This window comes from Astatotilapia calliptera, chromosome 1 (genome assembly GCF_964374335.1).
Source record: "Astatotilapia calliptera chromosome 1, fAstCal68.1, whole genome shotgun sequence".
NCBI lineage: Eukaryota > Metazoa > Chordata > Actinopteri > Cichliformes > Cichlidae > Astatotilapia > Astatotilapia calliptera.
The window spans coordinates 29381659-29409652 of NC_137422.1; the positions used below are offsets into that span (position 1 = coordinate 29381659).

Below are 27994 nucleotides of genomic sequence, written 5' to 3' on the forward strand. Positions count from 1 at the left end.
ATTAGAAACTTCATGCTTTGATGAGATTTCAAAGAGTCTGCATTAATAACAAGGGTCACTGAGATACAATCTTACTAATCTTTCTAAGTAAAATACATATATGATAATGAGTGAAAGCTGATGTCTGAGACAGAGTGGGATGGCTTTTATTAGTCAGCCCACTCCATAATAGGCACATTTGTAAGAGAGACACTCCAAATTTAAAAGGTACATTTTGGACTAAGACAGAGTCTCAGAACATACAAGATCATATCTTTTATTGTGCAGCCAGTTGCATTCAAATGTGCAATTTCTAAAAATGCAGTGCAAATTACAGTAGCAAGTAAACATGTCAGGTTATAATATAAAAGCACAGCACCGTTAGCCACTGTACAACAGTGTCACGTGAACAGCTGCATTTGGCTTGATATTCCTGAAAGAGAAAACTGGCTGGTTACTCTCAGCCTTTAAAACCTGCATTGCGTGATTGGCTTAATGCATATCCTGTTTCAAATATCTTTTATTAGAAGCAAGTATCACAGTTGTTACAAATTAATAGAACTTATGCCCCCTTTTTCTCTAAACAAAACAAGACAAAACAGACAAAAAAAAACAAAAAAAAAAAACAAAAAAAAAACACCCACTAGGAGCCCCGGTCCCCCGACTGCCAAAAATTTATATTTTCCCAAGATATGCAAGTAAAGGGTGCCAAATTAGTTCAAAATCTTTCACATTGCCATTCATGGTATATCTTATTTTTTCAAGGTGAAGAGTATTTGTAAGCTCTGCAAGCCACATCTTTAACACAGGAACCTCTTTGCCTTTCCAAAGCTGCAGGATCAGTTTCTTTGCGATGATCAATGCATATGAAATAAACCTTTTTTGAGAATGTTGTAAAAGGTAAGTGTGACCTCCCTGTGTTAGATCAGGTCGATCGGCTTAATGCATATCCTGCTTCCATTTTTCTTCTTGACTTCATTTATGTGACCACAAAAGAGTAAAGTTGAGAATTACACATAGACAACATAGAACACAATTCCACTTCAGTCCAAAGTGTCTGACATTCATATAGGATGAATACACTGACCTGTGAGAGGCATCCACAATCAGTAACCTATGGTATTTGATGAATAGAACAAAAGCTTAATGCATTTCTTTACAGAACAGCTTTAGCCCTAGGATTTGCTACACTAGATAAATGCCTAAGTCCACATTAAATAGCAAGGAATGATGGCTGTTAATAGTAAAAAGTTATATCATTAATAAACATCTTTTCCTGTCTCTGTAAGATTTATACTTTCTAATAAGGTACCAGCAGGCTTCTATCATTCCACAAGCTCTTCCTGGGCTTGCTGTGAATATATCCAACATCTCACGTCTCATTAAGAGATATTTATTCTATGCCATTTTCATTGTTTTGGGAGCATCAGCAGCTTTCTGTTTTGTTGCCATCTTGCTTCCTTCTTGCTCAGTCTTCCTCGACAGTCTAGGGCTACCAGCAGCTTTCCTCCCAGTCTGTGGGCTGGAGGAGCCTGCAGCCATCTTGCGCTGAAGCAAGGGACTCCTGGAGCTCTTTGGCTTTGCTGGTGTCAGCAAAGAGTCCATAACTTTTAGTGACCGCAGGCCAAGTAGACCACAAAAGTAGTTACACTTGTGCTGAGAGACAAACTGTTCAAAAACTTTGGGATTCGCTTCGATAGATAAACCTTGATGCCTGTAGCAATGCAAAACAGAGAGCAAAGCTAGATGTAACAGACATGATTCCTATAAATGTAAATTACCTGTAAAATGAGGTGTTCGCAGTATAATTTGCAGAAACGAACAATTCAAATAATACTGACCCTGTTGATTTGACTGAAATTCCAACACCGGTGATCTTAGTGTCAACACCTGCAAAATGACACCCCAAAATTACTTGTTCATGTAACATAGTCATATTGAAAGATGTACAATTTAAATACCCTCTGCAGTTTTAGAAATGTGAAAGACAACATGCACATTTTCCAAACCTCACAACCTAAAATATATCAAAATAAAATAAATGTCCGTATTGGGCCTGAAAGTATCTGGAATACTGTTGCTACTCTTTCAATTTAAATGTTAAAACTGAAATATCCTTTCATTATTGCAAGCACAATTTTAGCCTATGAGGTCATGTATGTAAGCAATATTTTCTTCAACCAGTTTGAGCTTCATTTGCTCACTGGACCTTTATTATACTGGAGAATTTAACACAAACTTGTTAAATGTGAATCTTGTGATGTGGGGTAAGGTGGGACATAAGTAGACAAGGTGGCCTCTGGTAATTTTCTGTGCCAAACCACAAGACATATTCCAAATTATAGCAAGTACAGGAAAAACACAAATGTATTACTTATTAAATATTACTCTGGCTTCATGTGTGACCATACCTTCAAGTCGAGTGAACAGCAGATTTCCATTGGTCCACTGAAAGATCCAATGCTGCAGGGTACAGCACTTCTGCTCCACCTCAGAGCCAGTCCTCATGTCTATTCTGCCAGTATAGTCCAGGTCAGAGAATTTCTGATACACTCCTGTGAGATCTGTCTCCACTGTGGCGTATGGTACAGCGTTCGCTGGTCGGTACATCAAATAGACTGGAATCACCCTGTTTAACAAAGATTGTCAGGGTGTAGGAGATGCTTAATGGTCCCTGTTGTATAGATAGATATACAAAATTATTATAACTTTTTCAAGAAAAAATAAAGTGTACTCACTCAAGAGAGGGACCAAAGTTTTCTATAACTCTTGTCTCTGCAGCAAAGATTTTACAGTATTCCCGAGCCAAGTTCTGAATTTTACATTCCTGTATGTAGAACATTGGAGAATAGCCAATAAACATCAGCTCCACCTACACCATTTATTCAGTCTTTACTGGATTAGTGCCATAGTAATCCTATTAAGGTGGCAGAATTGACACCTGATCCACTTTAATACGGGAATTGCTGTTTATCGAATGACATATTTATGAAGGCATGAATAAATTATGACATTAGCCCGTTCTTATATACCTGCTTCATGATGTCCAGGTTTGTATCTATAAGACAGCTGTCCTCTTTGCCTCCATAAGCGATGGGGTTGCATACTTTAATGATACATGTGTTACCAGACTCAAACACAGGCTCCAGACCGTAGATGACTTTTGCCCTCCAGACTTTATGAGAACAGCCATCTCCAATATGAGATTCCTTCATCATTATGCGACCAAAGAATTTGTTGCCCCAGACACCAGAATCAGCCACTCCCTTGCTGAATATTAGGGGTGTCATTTCGATTTCCTCCCCAACTGCATTCACAAGTTTTTAATGGTGATAGTTAGAAAAGAAAAGCACAGGAAAAAAAATGTTATCTTAAGATGTGAAATGTCATCTTACCCCCAAGGTCCTCGCGTATGGACAGTCCAGTCAAGACTGCAAAATAATAAGAGAGAATACAGAAAAGTAATCATGTTGCAGACAGGAAATGAAAGGAAAAAATTAAGTATCTAGTATTCCAAAGTTATTTTAAAACAGTACATACTATCTGCACTGAGCAGAATGTCTGTGGAGTCTGTCCCATAGTCATTTGTGATTGAGCATCCGTAAACACCGGCATCTTTGGAAGACGCCTGAACAATGGCAAGATTGACCTGGGCTTCATCCCCTGCTCTTGAAGACATACAATTAAGAAATAATATAAAAATGTTTAAGAAGACCTAAACTTACAGTACATATTGAAAGAATGTAACATATTTCCAAAAAGATCACTCTGAGAACTTACTTTCTTTTAACCTGAGTAATCTCCACCTCATTTTTGTACCATTTAATAGTCGAGTCACTGAGAATGTTGAAAAACTGGCACCACAGTTTCAAGTGTCCAGAGGCATCTGCAAAAGTTTCAGCCCTAATCTTACGGATAACTTGAGGAGCTGGAGAGAAATAAAATTAAACAAACAGACACATTTTTCCATAAGTGCCCAGTTTTATAAGTTTTCCTATACAAATTAAATAGCAAAGGTCTGTTATACAGTGGGGCAAAAAAGTATTTAGTCAGCCACTGATTGTGCAAGTTCCCCCACTTAAAATGATGACAGAGGTCAGTAATTTGCACCAGAGGTACACTTCAACTGTGAGAGACAGAATGTGAAAAAAAATCCATGAATCCACATGGTAGGATTTGTAAAGAATTTATTTGTAAATTAGGGTGGAAAATAAGTATTTGGTCACCTCAAACAAGGAAAATCTCTGGCTCTCACAGACCTGTAACGTCTTCTGTAAGAAGCTTTTCTGTCCCCCACTCGTTACCTGTATGAATGGCACCTGTTTGAACTCATCATCTGTATAAAAGACACCTGTCCACAGCCTCAAACAGTCAGACTCCAAACTCCGCCATGGCCAAGACCAAAGAGCTTTCGAAGGACACCAGGAAAAGTATTGTAGACCTGCACCAGACTGGGAAGAGTGAATCTACAATAGGCAAGCAGCTTGGTGTGAAAAAATCAACTGTGGGAGCAATCATCAGAAAATGGAAGACATACAAGGCCACTGATAATCTCCCTCGATCTGGGGCTCCACGCAAGATCTCATCCCGTGGGGTCAAAATGATCATGAGAACGATGAGCAAAGATCCCAGAACCACACGGGGGGACCTGGTGAATGACCTGCAGAGAGCTGGGACCAAAGTAACAAAGGTCACCATCAGTAACACACTACAACGGCAGGGAATCAAATCCCGCAGTGCCAGACGTGTTCCGCTGCTGAAGCCAGTGCATGTCCAGGCCCGTCTGAAGTTTGCCAGAGAGCACATGGATGATACAGCAGAGGACTGGGAGAATGTCATGTGGTCAGATGAAACCAAAGTAGAACTTTTTGGTATAAACTCAACTCGTCGTGTTTGGAGGAAGACGAATACTGAGTTGCATCCCAAGAACACCATACCTACTGTGAAGCATGGGGGTGGAAACATCATGCTATGGGGCTGTTTTTCTGCCAAGGGGACAGGACGACTGATCCGTGTTAAGGACAGAATGAATGGGGCCATGTATCGTGAGATTTTGAGCCAAAACCTCCTTCCATCAGTGAGAACTTTGAAGATGAAACGAGGCTGGGTCTTCCAACATGACAATGATCCAAAACACACCGCCCGGGCAACAAAGGAGTGGCTCCGTAAGAAGCATTTGAAAGTCCTGGAGTGGCCTAGCCAGTCTCCAGACCTCAACCCCATAGAAAATCTGTGGCAGGAGTTGAAAGTCCGTGTTGCTCGGCGACAGCCCCAAAACATCACTGCTCTCGAGAAGATCTGCATGGAGGAATGGGCCAAAATACCAGCTACTGTGTGTGCAAACCTGGTAAAGACCTATAGTAAACGTTTGACCTCTGTTATTGCCAACAAAGGTTATGTTACAAAGTATTGAGTTGTATTTTTGTTATTGACCAAATACTTATTTTCCACCCTGATTTACGAATAAATTCTTTACAAATCCTACCATGTGGATTCATGGATTTTTTTTTCACATTCTGTCTCTCACAGTTGAAGTGTACCTCTGGTGCAAATTACTGACCTCTGTCATCATTTTAGGTGGGGGAACTTGCACAATCGGTGGCTGACTAAATACTTTTTTGCCCCACTGTAGGTACTATAAGAACCAGCCTGTATACAGAAAATGAATTCATGAAAAGGAGAAACTTCTGGTTTTGTTAGATTCTAATGAGGAGGTTGTGAATCACGTCTCTCTGATGACCTGCAGCATGGATTGCTGCCTTTCACGGTGTCTTGTCTGATATGGCCAGAAAAGATGCAATAGTGGCTTTTCAAAAGTAGTAAAATACAAAAGTACTAAAACATTTCCTTTGTCTCACATGAGTGAATTCTGATAAAGCATGAGACCTTCAGGCCTTTTTTTTCTTTTTACCTTTGAATGGGTTACGCTTGTCCTTCTCTTCAGGTTTCCTTTCAGTTTGAATCTCCTCAGCAGGCAGCTGGCTGGGTGTTTCTGATGCCATCTTCTTTCTGCTCAAGATGGGTGAACGCCTTTCTAGTAGAGAGGTTTGTTCACCTGTGGGCTGAAGTGCAGATGACCGTCGCAACACGCTTGGAGATACAGAGAGGGCCACAGCAGTTGTGGAAAGCTTGCTGCTCTGCGTAGATGCTTCCCTTTTCAGAGTCTGGTTATCAGTTGCTGATGTGACCTCTGTGGTATCGTCAGGTTTGGCCTTGGGTGTTAGGATTTTGCGGCGAGCCCCAGAGGCCAGCTCTTGTGGAGTAGCAGAAGGGATGGGAGAAACACAGGTTCTTTTCTTCAATGATGGGCTAGGTTCTGCAGTTTGATTGGCTGTGGAGTCTGACGGTAAACCTTCCTTAACCTCCTTGAGAATAAGTGGAAGATTATTCCCTTGAGTGTTAGACCCAGTTTCAGAGGGAAACCTTTCATTACTTTGCAAAGAACTTGTATTTGTGTACTGCTCTTCCATTTTGCACTGATCAGAAACTGTTGTCAAATCCCTTTCATTTGTGCTGCTGAGCTTAATTTCTGGAGTTAACTTTTGCGTGAATTGCACGTCTTTGCCTTGAACATGTTCATCTTTGGTACGCTCCGAATTTACTATATTTGCCTCTTGAATACTTTGCTTCTTATTTGTCACTGTAAGTGGAGACTCAGGTTCCTGACTGGCAGTTCCACATAGATTTGAAAGTGTACTGATCAGTTTGACTTCAGAAGTTAAAGAGGGAAAATTTAGTTTGGGTGTTGTTTGTTGAGAAACAACAACAGAACAATTTTCTGGCTGAACTAGAATTGAAGGTTGGATTTCCTTGCCAATATCCATGGCACCTCCATTATACTTTTCAACACTTCCGTGAAGTCCTGCCATGACTTTATTTGTTCCACTGTCTATAGCAGAGATGGGTGGCATCAAAAGAGCCTGAAGAGGCTGTGATGTTGCACTTTGAGTCTTAGATTGCTCGTAGTCTGTTTTATGAAGTTGATGATAAACCTCCATAAGTGTTGCCTTTATGGTTGTGGGGGGTGACTCGTCAACGCTTTTCTTATTTTCTCTTTTAGGCATGAACTTTTTCACCTCCAGCTTTCTGTTATCTTGTACTAATTCCTGGCGTGCCCTTGCTGTTACACTCTGATTTTGTAGTAAGTTAGAATGGGGTGGTATGTCAGATACTGGATTAGCCAATGCTGATTCAAGAGCTTTTATTTGTGATCTTAAAAGTTCAGCAATAGAAATTATTTTTGTTTCAGGTTTTGAAATTTCTTGAAAACCTTTGATGTGTTCTACTGAGGTTGTGTTCTCTGCGCTTTTTGTTAAGCGCGAGGGAGAGGTGTCATTTATATCTTCCATCAAATGTTTTAAGTCTAAACTAGATTTCTTCACCACTTTTGATATGTGCTCTTTCTGCCCAGTTTCATTGCAAGGTGCATCCACAATGATTCCTCCAGTGTATTTGTTCCTTGCATCTTTGCTCTCTTCTGTTTTAGTTTGTTCAGTCACATTTACAGCAGCAGTTTCAGTTTCCATCTTAACTATCTTCTCATTTGGATTGTCACTCTCTACCAACAACTTAGTGAGCTCTGCCTTCTCATCATGTTGTATTTCTGTCCCTTCAACAGCTTTTATAGTTGTGTTAACTTGACTCTCCAGGATACTGAGCGAAATATTACACCCTAAAGCGTTCTCGCCACTGACAGGGCTTTTGAGGGGTGACTTCTGCACTTTTGTGGAAAGAACTTCATTTGATGCCTTGGAATGATCCCATGCGTCCTGTGTCATTGTGTCAATGGCTGTTTTAAAACCACTATGCAAAAGAGGGGTCTGGATGTCATCTGCCACGGTCGGCCTTTCTATTGCAGTCTTTTGTTGTCGCGAGCTGACCATACACTGGTCTGGTGGTAGCTCAAGGCTGACAGGTGCATCATTCCTGTTCATCTTTGTGGGATCTTGTGTAACCTTGGGACATAATACAAGCACAGATTTTCCAAGCTGTAAATACATATTCCCTTATCCCTGGCTATGCTGGTCATGGATAAACACATGCAATTTTTATCAATAGCAACTGTGTAACCAGCAACAAACAGGGAAAGGAATGAGAAGACCTTAGGACAAAGAGAAATTTATGAACTGGAGAAAAGTTTAAGTGTGTTAATCTGCTCCATTGCCAACGCCAAACAAGAGTTGAGTTTTAGTCGATTCTTGAATTGATAAATAGGTTAAGAAATATTGCTCATCATTCAGTAGACAACTTGCCAATATACTGGAAAACCTCAAAGAAGTGTGATTTCAATTAAGCATAATTAATAAAGGAAAACATAAATATGGTATAAAAGCACGTTTGTGGAGAGGCAGTTATTAAAGTCTGCTAGTGAACTGAACCATGGATGACATAAGCCTTAATATGACCCAATATATAGGATATTAAGCAATACTGTGCCTCAAAAAGCAGCCTTTAGTCTACACAATCAAGAGAATTACTCTATATTTCTGCTTCTTTCTCTTATCCTCTTTGCAAGTCTGGTATGGGAAGGCCTGTTTAAAATGAAGGTTGCTATCCTGCACGCAAGACTGGCCTCAATTAAAGGGAATGCAAATTATTTTAAGTGCCGCTCCAGCCATTCAGTGTTTTGTCTCAGTCATAGGTGCCGTCAGTATTCAGCTATGCAGTAGAGGTTGATGTGATTGCGTAAGCAGTATAAAGACTGACAATCAGTGATAACTTTGTTTCCCAGCCAGTCATTTATTTATTTTTTAATGCAGTGAATTAAAATGACAAATTTTGTTCCTATCACAATTACTTTCATTCAATTGCAAGGAATGATAAAACTTTTAAAGGATGACACTTTTTTGTTTTCTAGAAAAGGATCTAAAGAATGGGATGTGATAACTGATCCAACTCTGCATCATTTTAAGCTGCAGCTGGCAGTGAAATATTGACAGGAAACAGCTAACCAAAATCCATTTGCCAGGATAGTCGGCTTACCGAATAACATATTACATCTCAGCTATTTGATCTGTGCAAAAACATTTTACAAATCTTGCTTTACCCATTCACAGTCTTTCTGCTAAGTTAGACTAACTGAGAGAAGCTTTAATTTACAGACATGAGAGTTGTGTCGATCCCTCAATAAACCAAAGTGTAGGCTTCTTCAAAGTCATTACTTTAACTTTCTGGTAGTCTGCTTATTTCTTGTAATAATGTTTCAAAGAATAATAAAATTGTTTATATTTAAAAATGCAGAAAATCTCACTTTCAGACCTTTAAACTTAAAACAAAATCAGACCCACTACATCAGTATATCTACTGCAACTGTCAACATGTGCGTCATTTAATTCTTGTGACCCAGTGGGGGATACTTGTAAAAGCTGTAAATAGATTTTGGATGCCTGTGTTAGTGATGGGACTGATTTTGGCAGCACAAAGCACTCATGAGCTCATGTGAAAAGGTTCCCTCACCTCACTTGGCGTGGGTAGTTGAGACGCAGGCCCCTTTTTTTGGCTGTGGCTTGTTTCCTTCTCAGACAGCTGGTGTCCAGCCGGTTTACATGGATGCTGAAATAAAGCAGTCCTGCTGTCACAAGGTGTATCCACTGACTCACTGTGTTCGTGGACTAGAGATCCATCAACTGAAGGCTTTGTCTTTACATCACCATCCATGATTGTTGCGTGAATGTCCTCTTTTAATTTGGTTAGGAGTGTTGATCTAACACTTGACAGTGGCTGTGTTGAGGAAATGTAAGGTATTTGCTGTTGTCTTTTCAAACTTTCTTCTGTACCATTACATCCAATTTTCAGCTCGTGTTTTGCAGCATTTTCACCTTCGGTTTTTGACCCAGGATGGCGTGAAGAAGCAAAAGCAACAGGGGACAGTGGCACAGTGAGTTGCTCTTTCTTTGAAGCCACTGTTACCTCTGTACATATCTTTTCACCCTGTGACGGCCTTTGAGGAAACACTGCCACCTCTGATGCAGATTTCTGATCTTCTTTTATCATGTTTGTCACTTCTGAATGTGTAATTGATGAACTAGAAATAATCTCTACTTCCATAATCTCATCTGAATTCCTCTGGATCTGGACTGACTCTTTACAGGTCAGAGCTGCAGAGACCGAGGGCTCATCTTTCAGCCTTCTCTCCTCAGACACTCTCTCTGCTAGACCATCTGCTTTTCCAGCTTTTGCACTGTTGGAAATTTTAATCTTTTTCTTGATAAAGGGAGCTTTCGTTTGGTGTGTCGTAAAAATCTTCTGGGGAGCGTCATATAAACATTTCTCAGCCTTACTGCCAGTATTATTAACAGGCTCTCCTTTAGATAAACTAGACATTGTGCCATTAGGGATTGGGACTGGCTTTTCTTTAACCTCCTCCCCAGGGGCCCCTTGTAACCTGGGCTTTGTCTCTAGAACAACAGCTTGATGGTTCTCCTCGTTACCATCATCCTCCATTGAGCTTGGTGTGCTAAGAAAAGCCTCCATTGTCGAGCGGCGTTTCCTCTGTGTACGATCGGGACTCATGGTTCGTGGTGGCTCCTGGTTTTCTTTGCCTTCTGCTTCCCTGCGTCTGCTCTCAGCCTTCTGTTTGACCTTGGCAAAGTAACGCTGGTGGATTTTGAACTCATTCATCTCACCCACCTCCAGAACACCAGAGCAAGAAACAATACCTTTACTGTTGATGGCTGAGGCCTGGTATATAGCTGCATCCTCCACAGTGCACCTGGAAATTAATCAATATCACATCAAGCAGCAGTTGTTGGAAAGGAAAAACATTTTAGATGGCAAAGCTATTATTTGAATTTTCTTTATATCTCCTTTGTGGATTTCATCAAACAGCATTTTCAAGTATACATACTTGTAAATATGCAGGGAATGATTTTGTCCATTGTGGAATATTTCATATTTAGGAAGTCCACAGTATCTATCCAACTGCATGTCGTCTTTATACCACGTAACCTGAGGGGCCGGGTATCCTAGAAAACAAAACAAACAAACAAAACTGCAATCATTTGTAAATAGATACTGGAATACCATAGGTCAACAATATAATTTAAACTGAGACATTTTAATATTTCATAACATGTATTAGCTTATTTTGATTTTGATGGCAGAAATATGTCTCAGAAAGTTGGGACAGGGTCATGTTTACTACTGTGTAGCATCTTGTTTCACAATACGCAAAATGTTTTCAATTAATGAAAAGTCTGGACTGCAGGCAGACCAATTCAGCACCTGGAGTCTTCTACTACAAGGCCATGCTGTGTTAGATACAGTGTGCAGTTTAGTACTGTCTTGCTGAGATAAACTGAAAAAGATACAGTCTGAAGGCTGTATATACCTTTCAGCATGCTGACTTCCCAGATGTGCAAGCTGCCAATTGTTGATTTTTGGAAGTGTTTCTGAGATCATACACCTGGATCATGCAAAGCTGCTTCATGGCCTAAAGATCACAGGAATCCAATATTGATGTTCAGCCTAGCCCCTTGTGTAAAGATATTTTTCAGATTCTCAGAATCCTTTGATAATATTATGTATTGCAGATAATGACATTTTTACAGAACTAACAATTTTATGTTGATGAGAATCAGTCTGAAATTGTGCTACAATTTGTGGATACTGTTTTTTGCAGATTGGTGAAGCTCTGCCCAATCTTTGCTGCCAACAAACTGCCTCTCTACTGTTCAACTTTTTATACCCAGTCATGTTTTTGACCACTTGCGAGTTAACCTAATTAGTTTCTTCTCTTTTGTTGCCCCTGTTCCAACTTTTCAAAGATGTTTCTCTGCCATCAAAATCAAAACGAGTCATTCAACCACCCATCCATTATTTTTTTTTGCTTTTCCGTGTCAGGGTCACGGTGGGGCTGGAGCCCATCCTAGCCACCAGAGGGAGAGAGGTGGGGTATACTCTGGACAGGTCGCCAGCCTCACACAGGGATAGCAGAAAAACTAATACACATCAAGATTTTTCATTAAACTGTAAAATGTCACAATTTAAACAATTAATGTGTTTTCTATTTTTAATGTGAATAAAACATGGGTTTATGCAATTTGGAAATCATTGCATTTTCTTTTTAACTTAAATTTGACAGTTTCCCAACTTTGTCGGTGTTCAAAAGGTTTATCTTTGTATTATTCTTGTCTTTGACCTTCTTTAAAAAAAAAAAAATGCAGCATAAGCACAAAAACGTACAGTGCATTGTTTTTTTTTAGATTATTATTTTTGTTTCTTTGTGCTATATTTCAGTTCAGTTGCTCAGATGTATGGAGTAGGCAATGCTTACCTCTAACCACACAGGAAAACTTCACGTTTGAATTTTCGGACACAGCTTTTGACTTCAGGGTAGCTTCAAAGGACGGCTGTGTTTCTTCAGTTAAATGAGCAATCACACTGCAGAGTGTGCTCCTTACAAGAAAATGGAGTTGGTCAGTCATGGTACTTATTTGGATTCATATGTCTTTTATCATTTAAAAAACCTTGTTTATTGGAGTTTTTTATCTGTATATATTGGGCTTGATTGTTTGTTAGTTTTTTCATATCATTTAAAAGAAAGTCCCAAGTCAAAATATATGTAAAATGATGAATGTAAGAACTGAAATCAAAGGACAAAACAGTTGTGAGTTTTGGAGGCAAATACAATTAACTTGGTTTTTTTGGGGGTTTTTTTTTGGTTTTTTAATAAAATGTTTCTTTGATCTTTCACTACAGTATTCAGTATAAAAAGCTTTACATTTAGCCCATATTTACATTCATTGCATGAAAAATTTGATCGTCCAAAGCTATGAATGAAATATGAATATATGAATGAAATGATAAAGGCTTGAGTATTAGATCAGTGTACAGTCAGGTGAGATCATTACGCTTCACTGAATATTACTCATGATTAATAAACAAGGCACTAAATGTTATACAGTTGGTACTATTATTGTTTTGAAGCAAACACTAAACAAGATATTGTGAATATATATACATTTAGCAAAACAATACAGATGGAGAACAGAAAATTAGATTCAGTAATGATTCAGTAACTAAAATCAGGAACACAAATCACTGGTAATTCTTGATTTTAGCTTTGGTAATACACTAGATATGATAAGTAAAGGACATAATCAGTGGTCTCTGCAAAGTTCAGCTGAGGCTGACAGAGTGAAAGTTCCCCTAAAGCAACGATGCAAGATAACTGGCAGATAATGTTACTCGGTTTGTCCTTCGTCAGTAGTTTAAAGAAGAACAGCAGTTTAATCAAATATTACACAAGATTAATTAAAAAGGGGACCTGAAGAGCAACACCTACTTGTGCTATAAACAAATCTTCCCATGCAGACGCTGTCGTGTATCCTTGATGTGAAAAGGGGCCAATGGTGCATAGCTGAGATTGTGCTCTTAATAAGCAGTTTATTTAAACTCTGCCGTCCATGGCAACAACAAACAAAAAAACACCATGCAACACATGCTCATCCCAGGTTAGGTAAAACCCTGAATTATAGATATATTATAGAATAAATACATGCTGGGATCATACATACTGCATGTTCCCAGCAGAGATGGTTCAAGTGGAAGGACAGCACCCTGAGTTAGTCTGGATTCTGTACCTGTTTTCTGGCCTCACATTAGAGAGGTAGCTGCAGCCACCAAGGCGGCCACTTCCATTGACATCTTCTCCATTGGAAGACCGCCCATTCCCATTAGACGAGCGTCTTGTTGTCCTCCATGAAGTCATTTTCCACCAGATATTGTTTTGTTGCCAAGAGAAGAGTTTAAACTTTAAAACAATAAAGTTGTAAAACATTAAAAACAAATGTTGTATATTAAAAACACAATTATTCAGCACAAGAGATGCTAGGTTAAGATATACTTTACATCTTCTGCATGTGCTTATCCAGTAGCTACATAAACAACATTCAGCAGTCTATTTTACACAGTTAACTCACCATACACAAGTTTCATTCCTTCCTTTGACAGACACCCCACAGCAATGGCTTAAGGCACTGCAATTTCCAATCAAACATGAGCATGCGTAGGTTCCTGGACTATTTATAGTTGGCCTGCAAATAGGCACAAGAGCACATCACACTTTCCAAAACTCATCTTTATAGCTGTTTTATAAAGAGGGGGGAAAAACTCTAATGGATTCACCAAATATATATCTTAAGTAGAGAAATAAATGTAAAAAAAATCAAGAAGATGCTTTAAAAACAAAAACAAAAGAAAAATAAAACAAAACATTTTCCATGTCCAGATCTGTTAGTTCACCAGATACCAGGAAAAGAATTTAAAGAAACATGGTTAAGTCTTTTTTTCTCATTCTGTTATTAGTGAATTACAGTTTCGCAAAGACAAAAAAGATTTTCTCTTTGGGTATCCTCTGTCCAACTTTTTAGCTGTGTTTACAGGCTGTGGTAAAGAATCATTTGAGCCTGTCAGTCAAAAGGATGACGCCTTTAGTTTTGAGTGCATTAACATGAGCAGCACATTCTTACGGTCACGTAGTTTCCTATTTAAAAAGTGTGGCGTTAGGAAACTCTCGAGTATAAGTAGAACATAGCAAAAACAGCTTGAAGTCATCATGCAACAGCATTTAGCCCAGTATTTCCCAGAATCACCTCTTGTAAAACCATTTATATATATATATGTTTATTCAAGACAGTGAAGTTTGCTAAATTCTCAGACATGTATTGTTCAGTGGCTGACAATTGCATTGTGTCCCCAGAGGAAAAGCAGTAGGAATAGAACAGCCTTATATAGGCAGATCCCACTGACTCCCAAAGAGATATGGGCTCTAATCTTCATACAAGGATTCACAGACACATCTACACACACTTTGCTGCACACACACAAACAGAGAGAGAGAGAGAGAGAGAGAGAGCGAGCATTTATGAACAAGTTCATTTAATTTTTATTTATTTAGTCAGACTAATGTGGTTTTATTCTCCAGGGATTCAAGACTGATTCAAATACTTGGCTCAGTCTGAAAACAAAATGCTGGGACAATCTCAATATTAAGCAGAAATTAAATTAACTTGCAAGGCTGATAACTGGATGTATAAGTGACATTAACAAATGTTTTATTTGTCACCTATATAGACTTCTTCCATGATAAACACACTCCAAACCCCCAAACTTGTCTTTGAACTGACTGGCACTGATACTACTACAATGAGTTACAGCTTCCCGAGTGTGTTCGTCCAAGTTCAAAGGTATCAAACTGCATTATCTCTCGGGTTACTACGTATTCTCATCATATTACACATGCCTGCATGACTTCCTTACATCTATTTACATTTTTCTGTTCCATCCATTCGTCATATTCTTTTGTAGCTCCCTGCCAAGGCCGTGACGCAGTGATTTGATTTAACAACCTAGATTAAATTAAGAATTTAATTTTAAAAGAACATTTTTAAATGGAATATGTTAAGACTCTTGGAAGCAATGGAAATTGAACACACAGTTGGGCAATTCATTATGGATTCCATTAGTTATAGCATACCACGCACACACACACACTGGTGACTGACATGTATAGGCTGCAGGATCTTGTATTTGGCTGTACGTCAGTCAGCTGTAGAGAGGCTGGAAAACACAGTTGCGTGTTGTGGATATTCTCCAGTGGGGTGTATACAGAGTGATGAAAGCACATCAGGGCGGTGAAACAGAACAGAAACCAGAAGACTCTGTCATGTGACTGTGTTTGAACATGTATCCCCTTAAGCATGTAGGAAACCTGCTGATGGAAGAGGAATTTCCAATATATAATAACTGGAAATAAAAAAAAGAAACATATATTTATGCTTCTGGTCAAGTGGAGAAAAATCTTAAGTACACCAGTTTATCTGCCTGCAAAATAACCATCCATATAAAAAATAAAGACCTGGTTAGATACCAGCTAAAACATCAATAACCATTCCAAGGTTTTCTCAGAAGTTTGTTTTCCTTACTATTTGGAACATCCCAGGAATGTTATGCCCTGTCCCATGTTAAGGTCTTAATCTCTCTCCAAATCTCAGTGCACGTGAGGTCTGTAGTGGAGTGCATAATTTTAGCATTGCATGTCTATTGCCTCATGTTTTGCCATTTATAGCTCTACACAAAATCCTGTAGTGGCTTAGTGGTGCAGATTTATAGGGGGGCTACTAATGATGCTCTCTGAGATCACTACCTCTGGCTTTGTTTATACCATTATCTCTTTTGCAAAGATAATTGTGCTTCTATCAGAAAATAAAAGGGGGGTCCTGTGGGGCAAATGTAAATTGTTATAATCAGTCATTAGAACCTGTGTGGTAATGGACATCCCACGACAACAGGACCATTGTCATTCAGGATGTGTACAGAGGGGTGTGTGCGTGTGTGTCCCCGATGGTGACAAACATAGAGCAAAAAAACTGAAGCAGATTGGACACCCATCAGCTCTTCAGTTTCACTGTGGCATTTATTTACCACCTCTATGGACTTCTAATAAATAGTGACCTTTCAGCACGTGTTCATGAACCTTTTACTCGCAGCTTCCTCTTGTCCTTCAATGTTTCTCCAATTATAATGTCATTGGTACAACAAAAGAGATAATTAGATTTTTCTTTAAAAAAATAAAAATTAGCTTCACTATTCTTCCTCAGCTTAGTCTTACTTGGCCACCAAAGAACGTTACCCTTTGGTCTTTAACAAATAGTTATGACTGTTTATGTACTTTTTTTGCAATTTAAGAGTTATAACATTTGTTTATGAATAGATGGTCTGCAGTTTGTCATGTAAAACCATATTGGTACCTTTGTATTGATCAACAGAAATGTATGTCTGTTATTTGTCTGCTTTGAAGCCTATAAACAGACGGGCATGTTCACTGGTGTTGTGGTAATCCTCATAAAATGGTGATGTAAACTTACACTGACCCACTTGACCCACCGTGCAGTAGCTTGTATTGAGAGCTTTGCTAATCAAGTGTTAGATTGAACTCATATTATTTTGTAATGTAACCTAAAGAAGAACCGTTTTTGAACCTTGGAGAGCCCCTGTCCTATTATTATGGCCATAAAAATTTGTTGCATAAAGTGGGGATTAACTCTTTCATGTTGCTGCCTGTGGAGCAGCCTCCTGAGATAAATCACTACTATTTCAGCTACATGAAACACCAGCTGCATGGGAACACACTGTTCTAATTCAGCTGGGATGTTACAGTTCCCAGATCCAAGATGGTTTGAGTGGTGAGGTGACGACGTGGACCCATGAGGAGAGGGGTACACCCACGGACAAACAGGAGGAGCCAGCTATTCTTGGAATTTTGATTGAAAATTAATTATTCTTTTTGGGATTAAGGCTAAACATTTTCATAATATCAGAAAATGTTGGAATGCATGCAGGTACATTGTTGAATAGGTGATTTCGGTTCACCCAGGCTTGCTGAGCTCTGCTATGAAAGTTTACCGGAAGAGTGACCCAATGCCAAGTGTACCCCAAAACACCCTTGTACATTAATGCACAGTCAGAGAACAGATTGTTTTGATGTTTGACAGGTCTCTGTGGAAACTGAGCTTGGCTTTGTATGGCCGCCTGGCCTGCTACTGAGCCTGTGACATCATCCTCTGGTTATTCACACCAGTGTCAACTCCAAGGAAGCAGAAACAGGAGAAGACTTGAGCTCCAAGAACAGCTGTGTGCCCCAAACACACTCACTTACATCTTTGCCTTTATGTCGCACAGCCCTGTTCATACTGACTTTCACCAATTGTGCACTGACACAATTAGTAATTGATTAACAGGCCTTATGTAATACTGCATCTCAAGCATAATCCTGATAAGAAAAAAAACTGATGCTCATTGCTACATTTAGAAAAAAACAAGGAAAGCAAAGTTTTAGGAATGAGGAAGCTGGAAAAATGAATTCCTTATAGAAAGCAGACAAATGACATTGTAGCTAGAATCAAATTAAATCAAATTAAATTTGATTGTTTTTATTTTTAATATTCATTGAGATTAATTGAGATTCAATATTATTCACCAAAAATATTAACAGATCACTTCTACTTTCTGTTTCTTTTCTGCAAAGAGTTAACATATAAAAGGTCAGATGTTCTGTGCTGACCACAGATACTCTAAAAATTTATTTATTTATTTCTCATTTTTATGACAGTTAAATTAACTCCATTACAAATGTTCCAAAACACATAACAGATTAAATCTTTAAATAACTTTTAAGAATATACTTGGGGGAATATTCTCTGTATACATGTAGTTGAGTTGAGTTTTTCTTCAGGTATTGCAGCGCCATCTAGTGGGAATAACAGTACATAGACCTAGCAGTTTTAGGACCCACACATTTTATTAGTTAAGACACAATATTAATTTTCCATTTTGACATTTTATTAAAGAGCAACAATTTTGAATGATATGGAAATGACATAAAACTTTGCAAGCTGATAAAATGAGCTGAAAAGATCATTTCACCTAAACAGTTGTCTTAGTTTTGAGTATATGAGACAGCTGTACGATTGGACACAATCCTCTGTGTAGTCACGTCCAAGTTCTAAGTGTAAGATTTTTTTATTTTAATGGCAGCAGATAGAAGACAGAAGTGTATGCTTACTATTAATATAACAAGAATCTTATTTGACAGTGATACAATCTGACTCATAAACAAATCATGTGTAAATTGTGTCAGTTTGTTTGCAAATGTCAACAAACTGACACAATACAATTGATGTCTGATGTCAATCAAACTGAGATGTTGGATTATCTTATCCAAGATTTAAAACTTTAAATTTTCCACTTTTCTTGATTTTCTATTTTTTTAGAACCATTCTTTCATTGTCTATAATTAATGTACTATTTTCTGATGTGCTCCTTGAATTGTATGGTGGGCGAACTGACCGAACCATTAAAGTTAATGCATATCTACCATATTTACTGTCTGCATTAATTTTGTTTTTTAACTTAAGTCTATTTTTACACCCTTCTAACATGGAGACATTCAGACCTGCTTATTTTTTTCCCTATGTAACATAATAACAATTTGACACAAGGTTATTAACCTTTAGAAAACATGACCTAATCTCTGTGCAGTCTCTCACCTGACCTTTTTTAAATCCAAGAGGGACTTTTAAACACTGACATAAATACAACATAAAAAGTAACAATAATAATGATATAAAAAAATAACCAATGAAAATCCCAATAAAAACACAATATAGAAAACTGTGGACTGAGATAAAACTAAAGTACTGGGAAGATACCAAAACGTGAACATGATTTCTAATTACTTTACTTTTGCTTTCTTCTTGATAATTTCAATGATGGATGGAGCCTTCCGCTTTACACCTTGGAGCAAAACAAAGAAATAAAAACAAAAGAAGAAACAGAATTTAGTTGAAGCATGACTAATATAAAAGGACATAATGCTCCTGTATGTTTCTTGCAGTACCTTTGCTTTTGCTAGGTGACTCTGGGGATCTCTTGGCATAAGCAAGTTTCATCCTCTGAATATTTTTCTTGCTGATCACTTCGTGCTGTACAATGGGATGTGGGTAGTCTTTACCCACAATACATCCTGCTGCCTGCTGGATACTGCGTGGAGCTTTCCAAGGTTCATAGATATATTCTGCTGGGAACTTCTTCAGAAGAGGGAGGTACTTCCTGTAAACATAGGAGAAATGCTAAATCATTATAAACGATACATGTAATGAATGTGAATTGTTTAGGTAATACGTTTGGCTGATAGATCTTACCTGATGTAGTCTCCATTTTTGTCTGTCTTCTTCCCGAAGGCCACTGGAGAGTAAACCCTAAAATACTGGTGGAAGAAGGTGCTCGCTGATAGCCACTGCCAATTTCCAGCATTCAAAGCCCAGTCGCCATCTAATAAAAGCTGCTCAAACACCTTCATGAGCAGTGAGAAAATGTTACAGGTACCATACTGATTTAGCATATGTACTGCTGGACTCATGATAGAAAAAAAAAACACAAGTGTTGTGTATAGCTAATAATAATTACTATTAGTAGCAGTAGTATTGTAATATTTGTGATATTAGCAGCTGCAGCCTTTGCGAGCTGACCTTCTGCCCTTCTTCCCAGCTGATCCAGAGGTCTCCCCTAGTAAGGAAACAAGCAACAGCATGTCTGGCCAGGTGGTGGATCCAGCCCTCTTGCCTGAGCTGAGTCATGATAGCATCAATGAAGGGGTAACCAGTCCGAGCCTTTAAGGAGAGTGTGAAATAACAATGAATCATCTATGACACAGAAAATTAGATTACTCCACATTTAACAACAATTGCATAAGTACATCAACATGAAAACTCCTCTTCTCGCACCATCAATTTTCTCTAGAGACACTTCATTCAAGGACTCAATCTCAATACCTCTCTCCAAGCAGCTAGATAATCAGGGTTTGTGTCCCAGTCCACCTGAGTACACACGCTGTTACCCTCCATCTTGTTAAAGCTAGGAATGCCCAAACTGGCTGTGTAGAAGAACTCTCTCCAGAGTAACTGGCCATGCAGAGAAACTGGAGGATCTGAGTGTTTATTCTGCAAAAATCACACAAGTCAAAGACAAATACAAGCACATTGCACGTACAGTGTCTCACCACAGGAATCACACAAGGAAAGTATTTGAAGTGGCAATGATTAATTCAGTTTCTTTCCTGTTGAAATGTATTAAACAATACTACAGCATAATTTTCCTTACCATTATTAACTACAATATCTGTATGTAAAGTGCATCACTCACCCCTCTATACACCTCTGTGAGTCTCCACCAGAAGGTTCTGACTGATAAGCATCCAAAGGTGACATAGGGACTGAGAACAGTTGTACTGGGGCTCAAAGAGTTTGGAGAAGTCTGTGGCTTCTCAAAGGTGCAGACCCATTTCTGAAAGGCATACACAGAAATGTTTCAGAGAATGTAGGCATGTCTGTTGTTACAATCCTGCAAATAACAGGATGTAGATGTGAATCTAATTTACCGTTCTTTTCATATGTTCATCTAGTCTCCTGAGAGCCTCCTGTTCTCCTCCTGGAAACAGATCCTCTCCAAGAGGAGCAGTGTCCAGGCCGAGCTCCTCCAGTGTAGGAATCCCATATTCCTTCTCGTGGTTTTCTGAGGATGGTGTCTTTACATCTTTGACAGTGGGGATAGATTTAATCTAATCACTTCTAAATGTTGACATTTGCTTTTTAGATAAATGTCCATACATCATTGCAAATAACTTTGTCTGACAATTCAGTAACACTAGTCTGTTTTTCTGGTATTGTGATACCTTTCATATCGTCCATGGTTGGAGCAGGGATTGGTCTCTTAGGGGGACCAATCGTCTTCGCTATTGCTTGCAACTTGGTATAGGTAAGTGGGGGTTTTCCATTATTTTCCTCAATTATTCTATTAAGACAAAAAAACAAACAAACACACAGTCAAGAAATGACAACACAAGTAGCACAGAAAAAAAATCCCCTGTCTGAAAATGCTCAGCAAGATTTTTACCTTTCAATATTATAAAGAGTGTGTGAGACTTTGTAGATGACTTCAACTCCACGTTCTTTGGCCAGTGACGTCACTTTGCTGTCGCGCTGCAGGCTGTAGGGCTCTGTGTCATACTCATAGGTCAGCCTGGTTACTTTCCACTTGGTGAATAACTTGGGGAGCACATCTTCTGGCTTCCCTCTCACAACAAACAGCCTAAGTAGATTAAACATACCATAACATGACAATATAGGTTGATGGCAGCTGTCTGACTTTTTAAAAAGTGTTTAATGTTGCTGAGTGTCGACTGTGTCTCTACCTAGAGTTGAGCTTCCTGAGGCTTCCGTCAAGGTCCTTCAGCGCTCCAATGAGGAACCTCCAGCGGTTGATACCCACACACGCGTTGTTGTGGAGGTAAGGGTCCAGTATGAACACAGGGTACAGCTGCTTACAGTCCTTGAGAGCAGCCATCAAAGCTGGGTTGTCATGCAACCTGAGTCCCTTGCGGAACCAGTGAATACACGTGTGAGCCATACCTGCGGACACGTGAATCACAAACATAAGGCACCAAAACATCAAGTTAATGATCTTCAGTGAGCTTGTGTCAACGCGTCACATAAACTAAATTTTTAAAAGAACTGATGCTGTAGGTTAACATCCATTCCTCCTCTCCACCTCATGAATTTCAGTTAATGGAGAGCACATCCTTACACAGACACGAAACCTCAGAAATGTAAACGACTAAGAGTTAAGATCTTTAAAACTACGGTAAATACAGCACAAATCTTAAACCAAACAAAACAACATTACGTTTCACAAAACAATATGATGATTCCTTGGAAGTTCTGAGCATCCGCTTAAATTTACACTTCAGCGGCAGAACCTGCAGAAACCTCTAAACTGCAACTAACATGCAATGCAATAAATCAACGGTATGATAACTACAGGATATAATAACATTCAAACATTTCAAGCCAAAAAAAGAAAAACTTTACCTTCTTAGGGCTTTTCAACTTTGCGCGATTCAGATCAACTGCTGTAGAAAAATTCAGTGTTTGGTAACAATCACATTCAGAGTGTTACAAAACAGGAAGACGTGTTACGTCTGCAGCAAGGGCAGCCAACCAGAGCGAGGAGGCTTAGCAAAACCACACGTGGTGCGGCTGTAGCAGTTTGTCGGTTTATCCACCAGGTGGTAATGTCGGGCAGACAATAACCGAAGTTATGCTCTTATAATGTCACACTAACTCCATTTGCTGCCGATAATTATTAAAAGTTGTGCAATGTATGTGTGTATATTGCTTATTTAAATCATATATCTGAAGCTTACCTCAATCACTAACAATAGCACCACTTTGACAAAGTTCCGGGGAGGGTTTACTAAAGAGACCTCGTTTTTGCCTCTCTAAACCCGTCAGCTCATCGTAGCTCGCCGTGATCGTATAGTGGTTAGTACTCTGCGTTGTGGCCGCAGCAACCCCGGTTCGAATCCGGGTCACGGCATTGTGAAACAATGTCACGGCAGATGAGTTTCTTTTCGACTATGTAAGAAAAATATGTGGCTTCGTGATTATTTTTTAAAATTCCGGCCGTAAATGTGTACGACATGAAACAGGTCTAAAATACGTGGTAGTTCACTCGTTTCCTACCACTGGGAGTATTTTGGAAACCGTATCCAGCCACAATACAAAGGACTAGGGCCCTGTTTCCCCCATTGCTCCATTGTAATTACCATTAAGCACCCCCAGAGAGAGACGTGGTTGAAGAAATTTGAGTTTTCAGTTTTCTGTTTGGTCCAAACTCATCCAGCCGAGATCTTTCTCTGTACAATAAGCTGATCAGTTGTAGGATAATAAATACCGCCTGTCCTCCGCTGCTCGTGAGCAAGGCATGCCAATGAATTATGTTGGGTCGCACTCGGGCATAAAAGCAGGGAAATAATAAACAAAAAATAACTTGTCATTTAAAAATAGCCTGGCAGAAACACAGATACATAAATATTCTACTTTCTGATAAACAAAGTGCATTTGAGTTTAACAGCTTCGTCATCTATAAACAATGCGTCTCTCTGACTACATAATTAAAGACTGGAAACCAACCTGTGGAGGTGAAGCGGATTGAATGCTAAAATATGCTGTTGCCTTCACGTTCTGTCGGAAATATCCATTTTAACACACACAATAATAAATTAACTGGAAAATTTGGCACGTGAGGTGTGACGTTGAGCGTAAGTATGTTTCGGGAATGTTCAGCTGACGCATTTCTTCTTTTATTGCGTTAGTTATTCGTTTATCACCTTGAATTAACTGAGCAACTTCTAAAACAGGACAAAGCACCTGCCTGTTGTTTTACTTGTGAAGCTGTGTTATTATTCCATGTGGATTTAGTCACGACTTGCGGCAGCCTATCGGAATTTCGACTTCTGTTTTTAACTCTGCGAAGGCAGCATCAGTTCCCGCTCTGTTGGCTGACAGATTCGCCATTCATCAACCAGCCCGCCCAGCACCATTGAGAGCGGCATGGCAACGGCGGAGACGGGGGGAGAAGGTGTGGTGAGGGGGTGACAGTTTAACCGGACCAGAGAGGAGCAGCAGCAGCAGTTACAGCAGTGTTCCCACTTCTCATTGACTGGAGAAACGCAGCACCCCGCTCAGTCCGCGCTCACACACAAATAAAACGATGCACCACCGCCGCCTGTCTGCACACGCGCTGCCGCTGACCAGGTGTTGGAGCAAAGACCAGGGACGCCGTTAACGCCTCAGAACATAAACTTGTATGTATGTGCTGTGTGCACCTCTCTGTGGTCCCGTTCGCAGACGATCGAGAAGATGCTGAGCCGACTAATGAGCAGCAGCATCAGGAGTCTGGACAGGGAATGCAATTGCACCGTGAGGCTGCTGGACGACTCGGAGTACACCTGCACGATCCAGGTCAGTGGAGACCAACATTTCCTGTTTCTCAAATCACCTTGTTGCGGAGGACGTGCTTTTGACACGTAACAGGGTGGCGATCAGGTAAAGTGACGTTTTCACCGCTCGCCCGTCACATTCAATGTGATGCTTGCAGGAAACATTCAGATTAATAGAGGTGTCATCTACGGCAGGTCCAATCATCTTCACATTACACCTGATTGTATGTTTTATGGTGCAGCCTGTCATTGTGTAGCTGCGGATGTTAGGCTTTCGTCAGAGAGATACCTGTGTGGACATGCCATGATGAGCGCATGTGGTTCGTGCATTGCGTAGCAAATATCAAGGATGGCCAGATGACTCTATATGCCAACAGAAGGAATACACTAATGTTAAATAAATACAAAATAAAATATCAGCATGAGCTGTGTTTCTTGACAGCTTTTTGCATGCATTGATTAGAATGCATTATAAAACTAATCTGGATAATCTGATCTTGAACGATTTCAGTGGAAGAGACAGTCAGGATTTCTAGATTCTTTAGCTACATCAGCCAGTCTGGTTTTATCATAGAATGACAGAATGTTAGATGTTTATATACTAATTATGTTTATAGTTAGTGTAACCAACTCAGGTGTCATAGTCCCAAAGGTGGTTGACCTTCAGACTGACCTCATGTTTGGCTGGTAAACTGCACTTGTGATGAGAGGGATGTACATACATTTTTGCATTTGTGGTTGTTGTTTTGAGCCATTTAGAAAGTCTTTTATATCTGAGTCAGCTTTAACACAGAAATATTCTTTTCCAAATCTATAACGAGTATCATATTTACATTTTCAAAGAGTTCTGCAGCACAAACCTTAACGATCTAAAAATTGTTTGAGTTTTTAAAAATGTGAACATAAATGACAAATACATGGCTCCAAAAATTATTTCTCAGAAAATCTTATCTTATAGAAAAGGTAAAAAAACAGAAGCCAGTTTCTTTCTATTGTGTACTTTTGCGTCATTAACTGACATTGTAAGTAAAATAAAAATCACATTTTCCTTTAGTCTGAGTTACTTTAAATAAAATAAATTGGCACGAATAAAGGCAAAACATGATTGCAGTCAATAAGTGCAGTTTGTTTATAATGAGTGAATGCAGGAATAAGAGTACGTGATTAATGTGCACTACCTCCTCTGTAAATCAAGTGTGTTTGTGTCTTTTGTGTTACTGCATACATTATAAAGTATGATTTGTGCGTCGTCTAACCTGGTCTTTGATTTGCTGGAGGTGCGTTTGATGCCTCTTACTGGAAGAGATTCCAGCGGTGCTGAATTAGAGATGACAGCAGAGAAAGGCCATCAACACCTGCTCATTTCTACGATCTGACAGCAAAGGCAAAGCAAGGCTTTCAGCATGTAACAACTTAAAGTGGCGGTGCTCAGGGGACAGATAAAATAGGGATTTTGTCAGTGTCAGGTCTTTTCCTATCTGTAAAAAAAATCAGCATTATCAACAAGTTGGGAGAAACATGAATGTTTTTCATTCAAATTATTCAGTTTTTTTAGTGTAGCATGTTGGTGAGTACTCGTTTAGATGACTTTGAGGCTGTCCTCATAGCTCAATACACATTACTGTTGAGAGAAAATGATGTGCTTTGTAGATGAATTGACTTTTGACCAGCTTGCCAATTTACCTGAGTGAGTTTTAACATTACTGTTTAACAAGCAAAACACCATGTACCATTTGTTGGGACGACATGGTGTCCTTGTGCTTTTTTTTTAGTTTCAGCCTGTACTTTTTCCCCTTTGACTTCTAAGCAGCTCCTTCCCCTGAGTGTGATTCAAAGTGTTTGGCTGTCAAGATATGCTGATCCCATCCTTTAAGCAACTGAAACCACACAGCAGGGACAGAATGCCTAATTTCTAGTGGAGCTTGTATTGAGAAGGATTAGCGCTCTTTTGGCGTATGTCATTATTTCCAGCATGGGAAATAATGACATACGCCATTATTTCACACTATGGGGCCCTTGATGAAGCACAACTGGTCTAAATGGAGACATAAATAGGATCATCGGCTTAATCAATCGTCTATTATTCACAACAACAATGCCATTTATTTGCTGACATCCGAATGGGTGAATGCAGTATTTAGGAAACTCTATTTTATGTCTTACACAAAGCATCTCTAAAGCTAAATAGACACTGGTGTTCACTTCATTTTGCATCGGAGTAAAGGACATTACAGTGTCCTTAGTGCAGGATGACATAATTGTGGGCTCAGGGAAATTGAGAGTGGATGGTAGCTGTCCTTTCCTGGCCCACCTTACAGAGGTGGCCCAGAATAAAGGGTCCTCGTGGGGCCCAGTGGTCACATTCTCCATTTAGCTCAATTAGCCTACACCTTTAACAGCTGCTGTTAGAGTGAAATAACATCTTTTGGGAACAATGGGAGATACAACCTCCATAATTGGGAGAATTTCTCAATGTGAAGACAAGCTAAAGTGGAGTAGGAGAAGGTGTCCTGTTGTTTTAACATGGACTTCTAACTTTGCCTGTCAGTTGGCCAGGCCTGCCTACAGTATAATCAGACTGAAGAACGGAGAACCATGTTCACTCATCTGTCCTGTTCTGACAAGACTGTCCTTCACAATATTCACAGACGTCGCACATCCACAGATGTTTAAGCCTCAGCTCATGACTGAGCAGTTTATGCAGGGAAAAATTAGGAAGGTAAATGGTTGCTGTAATGAAAAGGTGGAAGGTGGTGCTGAAAACCCCAAATTTTAAAGAATATCAAGTTCAGTAACCACAGGATCAGGACTGGGACCACCTGTTGCTTATGAACCCCATCAGGAAAACTTTGAGATAGTTTTGAAAAAGCAAAATTTCAGCATTTAAAGGTAGAAATGGCCGTGCAGAAGGAGTAACCTAATGGACATATAGAGCTGTGCAGTTAATTGGATTTTATGTTCAGTTACATTGTGTAATAAATCTAGTGTTCCCCTTTTCATTACAGTTGAGACTTACTTTAAAGGCTAAAAGGTCAAATTCACTTTTCCACAGGCTGCTTAAGATTTACTTTAGATTTAGCCAAGATAGAAAGACATTGGTTCAGCTGAATTCAGCTGTTTAGAAACACTGTGCTCAGAGTGACTATAACTACACTACCAGTCAAAAGTTTGGGCACACCTCCTTTAATGGTTTTTCTGTTTACCTTGTAGATTCTCACTGAAGGCATCAAAACTATGAATGAACACATAGAATTATGTAGTAAAGAAAAAAATGTGAAATAACTCTAAACATGTTTTATATTTTAGATTCTTCAAAATAGCCACCCTTTTCTCTGATTACTGCACAGTCTTGGCATTTTTTCGATGAGCTTCATGAGGTTGTCACCTGAAATGGTTTTCCAACAACCTTGAAGGTGTTCCCAGAGATCCTGAGCACTTGTTGGCCCTTTTGCCTTCGCTCTGCGCTCCATCTCATCCCAAACTATCTCCATTGGGTTTAGGCCATGTGACTGCGGAGACCAGGCCATCTGGCACAGCGCTCCATCATGTTCCTTCTTGGTCAAAGAGCCTTTACACAGCCTGGAGGTCAATGTCCTAAAACTAAATGCAAACCCAATGGGATGGCATATCACTGCAGGATGCTGTGATAGCCATGCTGGTTCAGTGTGCCTTCAG

At 39.4% G+C, this 27994-nt stretch overlaps 3 protein-coding genes and 1 non-coding gene across 7 annotated transcripts in view; 2 read left to right on the top strand and 2 right to left on the bottom strand.

The window, feature by feature from the left end:
- Nucleotides 1–240: 240 nt before the first annotated feature.
- alpk3b (alpha-kinase 3b) lies at nucleotides 241–15096 on the bottom strand. 2 transcript variants are annotated; one of them, XM_026172214.2, is made up of 14 exons: nucleotides 13902–15094; nucleotides 13563–13732; nucleotides 12254–12375; nucleotides 10826–10943; nucleotides 9436–10690; nucleotides 5891–7934; nucleotides 3760–3907; nucleotides 3520–3647; nucleotides 3375–3410; nucleotides 3012–3286; nucleotides 2718–2806; nucleotides 2391–2608; nucleotides 1821–1869; nucleotides 241–1693 (listed from the first exon to the last, which is right to left on the bottom strand). In XM_026172214.2, the coding sequence occupies exons 1-14, from the start codon at nucleotides 13902–13904 to the stop codon at nucleotides 1378–1380; spliced, it is 4971 nt and encodes a 1656-aa protein (XP_026027999.2). In that variant the 5' UTR covers nucleotides 13905–15094; the 3' UTR covers nucleotides 241–1377. The 2 variants fall into 2 exon arrangements, 1 of the variants encoding a protein (XP_026027999.2); XR_013907028.1 differs by lacking the exons at nucleotides 241–1693; nucleotides 2718–2806 and having other exon boundaries at nucleotides 2391–2653; nucleotides 13902–15096.
- Nucleotides 15097–18261: 3165 nt separating this feature from the next.
- cry5 (cryptochrome circadian regulator 5) lies at nucleotides 18262–22560 on the bottom strand. Its single transcript, XM_026172216.2, has 11 exons — nucleotides 22407–22560; nucleotides 21731–21947; nucleotides 21433–21627; nucleotides 21212–21330; nucleotides 20918–21072; nucleotides 20683–20823; nucleotides 20313–20480; nucleotides 20010–20150; nucleotides 19683–19834; nucleotides 19379–19590; nucleotides 18262–19275 (listed from the first exon to the last, which is right to left on the bottom strand). The coding sequence occupies exons 2-11, from the start codon at nucleotides 21943–21945 to the stop codon at nucleotides 19214–19216; spliced, it is 1560 nt and encodes a 519-aa protein (XP_026028001.1). The 5' UTR covers nucleotides 21946–21947; nucleotides 22407–22560; the 3' UTR covers nucleotides 18262–19213.
- Nucleotides 22561–22842: 282 nt separating this feature from the next.
- On the top strand, nucleotides 22843–22914 carry trnah-gug (transfer RNA histidin (anticodon GUG)). The gene has a single exon. It is a non-coding gene; the product is annotated as a tRNA-His (tRNA).
- A 649-nt stretch (nucleotides 22915–23563) lies between these two features.
- The window catches only part of LOC113024921 (FERM domain-containing protein 5-like), a 79457-nt gene continuing 75026 nt past the window's right edge, over nucleotides 23564–27994 (top strand). For all 3 annotated transcript variants that reach the window (XR_013909900.1, XR_013909899.1, XM_080303337.1), the window contains exon 1: nucleotides 23564–24341. Coding sequence is in view for 1 of the 3 variants with exons in the window: in XM_080303337.1 (XP_080159463.1) it covers nucleotides 24240–24341 (102 nt within the window). In the remaining 2 variants the exon portion in view is untranslated. The remainder of the gene's footprint in view (nucleotides 24342–27994) is intronic.